Source organism: Benincasa hispida, chromosome 10 (assembly GCF_027475165.1).
Source record: "Benincasa hispida cultivar pf3 chromosome 10, pf3_genome.v1.1, whole genome shotgun sequence".
In the NCBI taxonomy this organism is placed as follows: Eukaryota; Viridiplantae; Streptophyta; class Magnoliopsida; order Cucurbitales; family Cucurbitaceae; genus Benincasa; species Benincasa hispida.
The window spans coordinates 9,299,275-9,308,925 of record NC_143487.1 but is presented as its reverse complement, the minus strand read 5'-3'; the positions used below and the strand labels follow the sequence as shown (position 1 = coordinate 9,308,925).

The 9,651-nt window shown below is 31.3% G+C and overlaps 1 protein-coding gene across 1 annotated transcript; it reads left to right on the top strand.

Moving 5' to 3' along the window:
- The first annotated feature begins 970 nt into the window (after window positions 1-970).
- On the top strand, window positions 971-2,152 carry LOC120088561 (NDR1/HIN1-like protein 6). The gene has a single exon (XM_039045953.2). It carries the CDS (start codon window positions 1,140-1,142, stop codon window positions 1,917-1,919), a length of 780 nt encoding a protein of 259 aa, XP_038901881.1. The 5' UTR covers window positions 971-1,139; the 3' UTR covers window positions 1,920-2,152.
- The last annotated feature ends 7,499 nt before the right edge of the window (window positions 2,153-9,651 follow it).

Sequence of the window (9,651 nt, the reverse complement as noted above, 5' to 3'; positions counted from 1 at the left end):
TAAATACGATAACAAATTGGAGTTTTGAAATAGTGTTAATATAACTAATTAATTATAACAAACTAGTATACACTGTAGTAAAATTATTATAGTTTTAGCATAATGCTCATCTCAAACGTCCCTAAAAAAGAAACTTCTACTTTGCTAGTTTTCTTCGTTTGACTGGTTCTTCAATTCCTATTTCCAAGGGTCAAGAAAACCGAAGAAATGAGTTTAAAATAAGAAAAATAATCGGTGCAGCATCAATTGCATCCAATTATTTTATCACTCGACAAATGTTTAAAAGAAAAAAAAAAATTATTAATTTATTAATAGTTTTAAATGAAAGATGTACAAAGATGATCTCAAATGTATCCCAATATTATATTAACGAAAATATATCTAAATTAATTTAAACATTTTTCAATTCATAAAAAAATAAGAAATTCAAATCTTCTCCCCTCACACACTCAAACAAAAAAGAAAAAAAAATTCATGATAGCCATTGAATAAAAAGTTCAGATTGACATTTAGAAAAAAAAAAAAGGAGAAATTTTCATAAATAAAAAAAATAACAAGATACTGGTAGACTTCTATCCATATTTATTTGTATCAGTTTCTAGCATTAATAATATAAATAATAGACTTCTATCCGTATTTAATAACAACGTTTATTACAATATAATTAAATTTTATTATTTGGGTAAATATTTTATTTTATATTTTTATTTTTGGAAATTTCCCTTTAGGGGGGGGGGGGGGGTTAGCATTTTTCAGTTCCCGCCGTCTATGCTGTTTTGATGGGCATAAAAAATCATATATGAATTTTCCGTCATCAATCAGTCAACATTTTGAATTAATATAATCACTAAAATTAAATACGAACATTTTCTTGAATTTCAGTTCCCTTCTTAGAAAGCCACATCCCAAACCAAAAAGTCAAAAAGTTGGAAGGTTTTAAAAGTCTCATATCACATGTTCATGAGCATCCAATTTTCTTTATCTATATATATACGTTACTACAGCACCCACCTTCGTTGTGTTCTATTTCTCTACACCAATTTTTTTTCTTTTTTTTGCTTTTAATTTCATTTTGATTTCTTATAGTGTTTAAGTTTCGCTTTCATACCTTTTGTTTGGATCCCGTCGATCGCCAGTCCATGGCGGAGCACCAAAAGATTCATCCAGTCCACGACGTCGAAGCACCGCCCACGGCGGCTCCCACTGACCCTTTAGTGCCGCATGGAACAGAAAAATCCGACGCCGGAGCGCCACGCACGGCGGAGACTGCCGTTCAATATCCACCGTTCAAGCGAACGATTCCGGTGATGCACTCGAAGCCACCGAAGAAGAGGAGAAGCTGTTGCTGCAGATGCCTCTGTTGGACGATCTCGATTTTAGTCGTCCTCCTGATTTTGATCGGAATCGTCATCGGGATCCTGTACCTAGTGTTCCGGCCGAAGCTGCCGGAATACTCAATCGACAAATTGCAAGTGACGCAGTTCACGCTTAGTGGAAACGACCGATTAGACGCGACTTTCAACCTAACTCTGACCACTACGAACCCTAACAAGAAAATCGGAATCTATTACGAAGGAGGGAGCCATATAAGCGCGTGGTACACGGAAACGAAGCTTTGCGAAGGGGCTTTACCGAGATTTTACCAAGGCCATCGGAATAGGACGGTGCTGAACGTGCCGTTGGTCGGAGTGACGGAAAACGCCACCGCGCTTTTCACGACGCTGCAGCAGCAGCAGCAACAAACAGGAAATATTCCCTTGAATCTGAATGTGAGGCAGCCGGTGAGGATAAAGCTGGGTAGCTTGAAGCTGATGAAGGTGAAGTTCTCGGCCACCTGCAGACTGTTGGTTGATAGCGTTTCAGCGAATAACGATATCGTCATTAAAAACAGTAGCTGCAAGTTCAAGCTCAGGCTATGAAATACCAGCTCCTTTTTTGTACGGTGCATTTATTATTATTATTTTTTTAATTACTATTCGCGTTTTTTCAGTTAATTATTATTCTTTTTTAGTTTTTAGTATATGTATATTATTGTAATTTTCTTTTTCCTTTTCCTGATACTGATACACGGTGCAGACTAGTAATTACTGAAAATAAATCATATATGACGTGAGCATATTTGAATAAGATACTATTACAGTTCAATATTCAATATTCTACTTTTATTATTATTTTTCCAGAGCAATCGGAAGAGCACAACTTGAATATGTCTTTGACCATTGTGAGAGACAACCACACATTTACTCTATTACATTTGATTTTTGAATAAAAATAAATCAACCGTATTTATTTCTATGCATCTCACTTAATTGTTCGATTATAATTTGTTTGACAATTTTTTCAAAAATATTTTAATTATTTTTTCAGTGTGATAAGAGATCCTATTATTTAAAAAAATATTAGATATTAACTCTTTAGATATTTAAATTATAGTTGGCTAAATTATAAGAACACTCCTAAACTTTATCATTATTAAAAAAAAATATTTCATAAACGTTTTAGATAGAAATCTTTTAATTTTAGATGAAATCAATACTTAAAAAGGATGTGTTGTAGTTTGAGTTTGTTGCAATTTTCATTACAACTACAAGTCACTGCCACATCAAATTTATATTTGATTATTGTATATTTAAAAATTAACATCTAACGATTATTATGAGATAACATATATTGTGACGGTCTGATTAAGTTATTGTAAACATTGCATTCATATAAATTATGGACTCTAATGAATAGTTGAAATTGTATATACGTAGTATGTGGTAGGTGTTAGTGTTGATTTTCTTGAGGAGATTTGATATTGGAAATTTTCAACAGGTAGCCCTTTCGGTGATTATATTTAATTATAGAGTAAATTTGTAAACAATTTGTAAATATATCAAAATCATTGAATCTCTGAATTTATTTTTTTTCAATATTCCTATTATACCCTGGAATCAATCTCCGCCCCTTCCGATTAGTTGGTTTTAGCAGCGCATTCTATCAAAGATTTCACCTCATCGAAACCTATCTTCTTGCCCACACCATGCGGCTTCGTTTCTTTCTCTGCCATAACCATCAAATATAACAAAGCTCCCATATCCATGTCTCAATTCCCCTACTGCAGTCTATACCCTAAAAATTTGTTTTTTAAAAAAATTAATTTAATTTAATTTATAATTTATAGTTCAACAAAAAAAATAAAAATAAAAAAGAAAAAAAAAAACTCTTCCACTGAAAAAGACAATGGCCAAAAATAAGTTTAAAAGAAATTTCTTTGCACGTCTGTTTAATGTGAGAATTCGAATGTATAATAGAAGGAAAACCTTGTTTTTCCAACAACATAATGTGAGAATTCGAATGTATCAAATCTATGACAAGTGCATAATGTCATTACCAATAAAAAAAATGTAGACAAAAAAAAAAGAAATATTGTTTAAGGCTACTTGTAGAGATGTTCACGGAATGAGGCAGGCATAAACGTAGGTTTTCCCGTTTTCATCTCCGTCCCCCATTTCAATCTTCATCTTCATAAAATTTTTCATAAGGATCGAGGTAGGAATTTTTCGAGGAAAATTCTCCATTTATTTTCTTAATATAATCTGTTTTTTTAAACAGCTTTTTAATTTATTATCAACCAAATAAAATTTTATACATTCAATAAGTGGTATTGAACATACATTTTTCACTCAAAGAAAATATCATAAAGTTGTCTTATAATAATGATAATATTTTATATGATTAAAATATTTAACTCAACAATTTCTAAAAGTTAAAATTTAAATATTACAATATTATAGTATATCTTCAATTTATATATTACAAATTTAAATATTACGATATTCGTGATCTTAAAAATAAAAAATATATATATTAAAATATTTTAGAAATGTATTAAAGTATGAAAAAGTTGAGATGAAAAAATAGAAAATAACTAATTGTGCTGAGCTATGATTTTTGTAAAGTAGATATGATGAATAGAGAGAAAGAAAGAAAGAAAGAAAAAATATGTGTGCGCGCGCGTACGCATAGATATGTATGCATTATGAAACTATAGACTCATGTTTTCTTTGTAGAATGTGAGTTGTTGTTGTTGTTATATTATGTACGTGTGTATGTTATATTAATCGAGATCGGGACGAGATCGGGATCGGGGATGAGGAATGTAGTCCCTATCCTTTGTTAACGGATAGAAAATTTTTCCCGCTCCCTCCCCATTCCCTGTCCAATTAGGGATTCTCCATCTATTTGGGGTGGGGCATCGATGATGAACAACATCTCTAGCTACTTGGGTATGTCATTCACAAATATAAATTTGAAATAAGAGTCGTATTTCATATTTAAATATGAGTTTGGTAACACATTCACAATTTAAACAATTGTTTAAAATGTTTGTGATAGTATATTTATAGACCACAAATCTAGTAGTAGATACTACTAGATATCATGTTAAATATAAGCCTTATATATATATATATGAAAAAAGGAAAATCAAACATCTAACATCGAGATCAATATTATAGTGTTATGTTAGTCGAACTATACTCATGTTGATATTAATTTATGAACATATTGTATAATTATTATTTTGAAATACCATATAATTTTACAATACATCACATAGCAAATATTTTAATTTTAAAATTTGAATTGAATTTGCTATATGAAATAATATATTATTAATTTAATATATTTTTTAATATAAAAATTCATTTTAAATTTTTTAAAAAAATTGAATTGGCACTAAAAACAAAAATTATGGCCTTAAGTGATTTATAAATTACTTAAGTTTATTGTGTCGCTGTCAACACCACTCCATGGGTGTATATGTTTGAGTGATTTTGGGATGGTCAAACTATATATACATATATTGTTTGTTTGTTACCAAAATCACTTCATCTTAAAATCAGTGAATCACTGTGTTTGGTAAAGTTAATTAACTTTAGAAAAAAAATTATTTAAATTGACTTTGTAAGAATTAGTTGGTAGCTAAATTTTGTTAAAATATTAGATTAGCTATTTGTGATTTTTATCTTCATAATTTAAAATTCTTACTGAACAACCACAGACATTGCTTAACATTAAGGGAACGTTTGGCGTGAGTTTAGTTGGTAATTATTATCCAAAAAGTTAGATTATTTGTGGGGTTAGATTGTCTATGTTTGGGGTGTAGAGTTGAATTAATTTGAGTTGAAATGTCTATATTAGGGATGTTGAGTTGAGTTAGAAAGTCTGTAATCGAGATGCAAAGTTTAGTTGAGTTGGATTATGGTATCTAGTACGGTTTTTCTAAGCAAAATTTATAAACAATGTTTTTTTTTCCCTTGAAACATAACAAATTCCTATAAAATAAACATATAATAAATACAAATTTTGAACACTCAATTATATAACTTTTTTTTTCTCATTCCTAAACACTAAACATATTCCAAATAAATGAAAATTTTCATAACCACTCAACCTTCAATCATGAAAAAACTTAAAATTGAATAGTTTTTTTTTTTTCCTTATGGAAAAATGCAATATATTTTCATTATATAATTTGAACACTCAATTGTATAATAATCTTATCACACTCCCGAAGTCATGTGAACATTTTCTCTATTCCCTAACTCTCAATTAATTTTAACTCAACCATAAATGTTAATTCAAAAAGGAAAAAAAAAATCCATTCTTATCTTATTTTATTTTTTGGCCATCTGTGAAATATGTGAAGGGAACAGTGAAGTTCGATGCGGAAGCGGTGATCGGTCCCAATTTAAATTTCACATAATACAAAATTACAGAGAAACACATTATGCATAAATTTTTACATCATGCTTTGAAATAAGCAGAAGGGAATAAGAGTTTAAAATCTAACCTCTTGAAGAAATAATCTTCACGTAATTTTTCTTTTTCACGAACTATCACAATCTTGCGACCAAAGAACCAAAACCAGCAAACCGATGTGGACACCACCACAAAATCGTCATCTATATTCTCCTTAGAGTAGAGTGAGAATATGCAAGAATTTTGATCTTTGTAGATTTTTAGATGAGAAAGAAAAATCTTTTGAGAGGAAGTTTTTTTGAGAAAATTTTTGTATCCATCACTCTGAAAAAACTAGAGAACCAATGAAGAAGACTTCTTTCTTTGTGGTAACCTCCCACGATAATGTTACGTGAGAATTGAGGGGAAGGGGTTACATAACTCCCTCCTCAATTAATATTCAAATATTAAACAATTTTAATAAAACAATATTATATAATATAATATACACTTTATTATATGATATCTAATATATAATGAACTATATATAATATTCAATATAATATATAATCTATAGTTTTTATTGTATTAAATATAATATAATACATAGTTTGTAGTTTTCCCAATAATCTAATATAAATCAAATTTATATTAAATTTAATTATATGAATCAAAATCACATAATTAATATTTGAATCATATTCAAATATTTATTTCCTTTCAAATAAACTCTATATTACAATGTATCAAATACATTATATTAATCATATCACATATAATTAATTTAAATTAATTATATCATATATAACTAATTTGAACAATTCAAATTAATAGAAAATTAATTCTCAACAATCCTAGCTATGAACCTGTAGATTGAAACTCAAATGGTAATTGAATAATTAATTAAGTTTAATTAAATTACTCAACATCCATTAACTGTCGGTTACTCCACTAAAGATTGACTGTTGCATTATTCACACTATAAAAATATTGATATGTTCATTGGATATAACCAGTCAACAATGTGATAACAATTCACAAATTACTCGTAAGTACAGTTGGGCCAAAATTACCGTTTTGCTCCTGTAGTTACATCTAACTTCTTAAGTACCACTGATTCCTTTGATGAACAATAAATCATGGTCCAACTGTGACCAAACTTCTCTCGAGCCAAGAGAGGGTGTGGTGTCACATTGTTCAAGCCCTAGATTCAGCCTTTAAAGGAGCAATTTATCTATTTACCCCGATATTGAGGAAGTAGTGAATTCCATATTGTGTAGTTGTGTTCCTAGCTCCCCAATTAGACGAATCCCCAAAATGGCAGGCTTATTGAATCGGTGATCTGGCCACTTCACCCATACAAATCAAATGGTCGTCTTTATAGGCAAGAGTTCACAACTGGCTCAGAATTTAGGTCTTGTCACCTATGGTTATCTTGGTGAAATGTAAATCTCAATTATTAACGGTGTCATATAATGAGACTATTCATTTCGTAGTCTGATCTTATACAAACCCATTTATATATAAGACCCTCTTCCAATGTCTCTACACGAATGATCAAGATTGGATCATTTGTAGCACTTTACACAATTGTAACATCTAAAAAGTGGGTCGTATTTATAATATCACCAGGATAAGGTACCCATCCTTATCAATCTACTACAAACCCTTCAAGTTATCACTTAAACACAATCTATCCATGTGTCTCTACATACATGTTTAAGTTATAGAAGATAACTTTGAATGTTTGTTTATTGGTTTTGTGGGCTAATGCTACTCTGTCAAGTAAAATACTTAAGATTTTGTTTAATGAATAAATCGTTTATACATTACAATTACAAACTACATGACCCACGAGATTTAGGGCATCAACCCCAGTAATATGAATTTCAATTTTCATAGTTAATGACTTTTTTCCTTTTTTGTGCAAAGGTTTGATTCTTTACATCTTACACTATACAACGACATTTTTTTTCTGTGCAAACTCGTTTTTTGCAAACTTTTTTTTTCAGCAAACATTTTTTATAGTTAAGTCTAATTTACCAATTACAAATGAAATAATAATGTCCATAAAAAGGTCTATGTATACGAACAAAAATACTTAGCAATGAATAACACCCAATACATCACAAATTGTTCTCCCACAATTAAACAAAATCTAAACTATAAAAAGTAGACTCCGAACGTAAAACTAATGAACTTTAAACTTCTTATTAGAGGAATTATGCAATTAGTTTAAGTGCAATAAGTAAGAGATGGTCTTCATTGGAGTTGGTTGCCTGAGGTTAATGTTAGTGTTGGTTGTCAAAGGTGGTTGTCACCAGAGTTGATCATCGAAGGTGGTCTTTGTTGGAGTTGTCGTCGAAGGTGTTTTGCAAGAGCCTGGAGTTGGTTGTGCATAAGTGGTTGTCGGAGCCTGTAGTTGGTCATCAGAATTGGGCACACAAAGGTGATTGTCGAAGTATGTGACCTGAGTTGCTTGTACGAAGGTGGTTATAGGAGACTAAAGTTGGTCATCGGAGTTAGTAATGCGAAGGTGGTCGTCGAAGTTGCTTTGTACGAAGGCATAGTTGGTCGCCAAAGTTGTCGTCATAGGTGGTCGTGGAAGCTTCGAGTTGGTTGTCGAAGTTGGCCATGTGAATGTGGTCGTCGGAGTGTGGTAACGATAGTCGACAACAGTGACCGATGGGTAGAACCATTGAAAACATTAGAATGAGCTAGAGTTTGAGTGAGTTAGATGGGGAGTTGGAGTAAGTTGGGGTGAGTTGGTAAAAAAAAAAAAAATCTCAACTCCACCAACATTTAAATTTTGTGGCCAAACATTGACTTGATAATTTTTACCTGTTGGGATTGGTGTCCTAAATCTCCTTGTGATCTCGTAGTTTGTAAACTTTGTATAAATATATTGTTGGTAATAAAATAAGTTTTATTTTATAAGCATATACTCAATCCAATAACTAAGATCCTAGGTTATTTTATGTGATTTAAACAAGTATGTAGAGATATACAAGTGAATTTTGTTTAAATAATAACCTAAACAGTTTGTAATAGATGGATAAGGTTGGGTACCTTATCCTAGTGACACTACAAATACGGTCTTCTTTGTAGGTATTACAAGTATTGTAAAGTGCTACAAATGATCTGATCTTGATCATTCATGTAGAGACATGTGAGTGGGGGATATAAACTTGTAATGCGATTTTGTATGTATGATATTCAATGCTCATGATGATGCGATACTACTACTATTTATGCGTTAATTAGAGATGCTCAAGTAGTATGCCCTGCGTTGTCACAAGTTTCCTTACGATGGAAACAAGTGTAATTCCACCACAAGTTTTTCGGTGTGATCCGAGGTCGAACACGGGAAAGTGGTGCCGGTTATTGCGGTATGTTCATGGTATATGCGACCGGATTTTTCAATTCTTTAAAAAGTGTGTACAGTATGTAAATTACAGTATAATAAAGGAAAGCAGTAGAATGCGATAAAACATGGAAATACAATAAACCTAAACTAGATGTTACAAGATACAGGCTTTATGTGCAAGATACTAGGATTAAGGCTGGCTGTGAAGATTGTGCAAAGACATGGGATGCAATGACAAGTCTTGTGAACAGATTAGAAAGAGAAAGATAAGTATTACAAACAATGCAAGTTCTTAATTGAATTGAGGTATAAATACTGTTACACTCTTCTCTTAGCGTACACCTCTCGGTGATCGACCGCATTTCCTACATGTTTGTGGTGAAACAGAGTTTAACATAATGAATGCAAGGTTACTTCCATGTCTAGAAGTCTACTCACTTTAGTTAATGCACTCTTCTGACCTTCTCTCGATAGATCAAAATGACATTTTCACTTCTGCTCTCACAGGTGAAGATGTCGTCTAGCATGCTTTAGCTAAACGTATTTGATAACTTTAC

Coding starts and splice junctions, on each gene's coding strand:
- LOC120088561 (XM_039045953.2), top strand. CDS start 1,140: ATGGCGGAGCACCAAAAGATTCATCCAGTCCACGACGTCGAAGCACCG.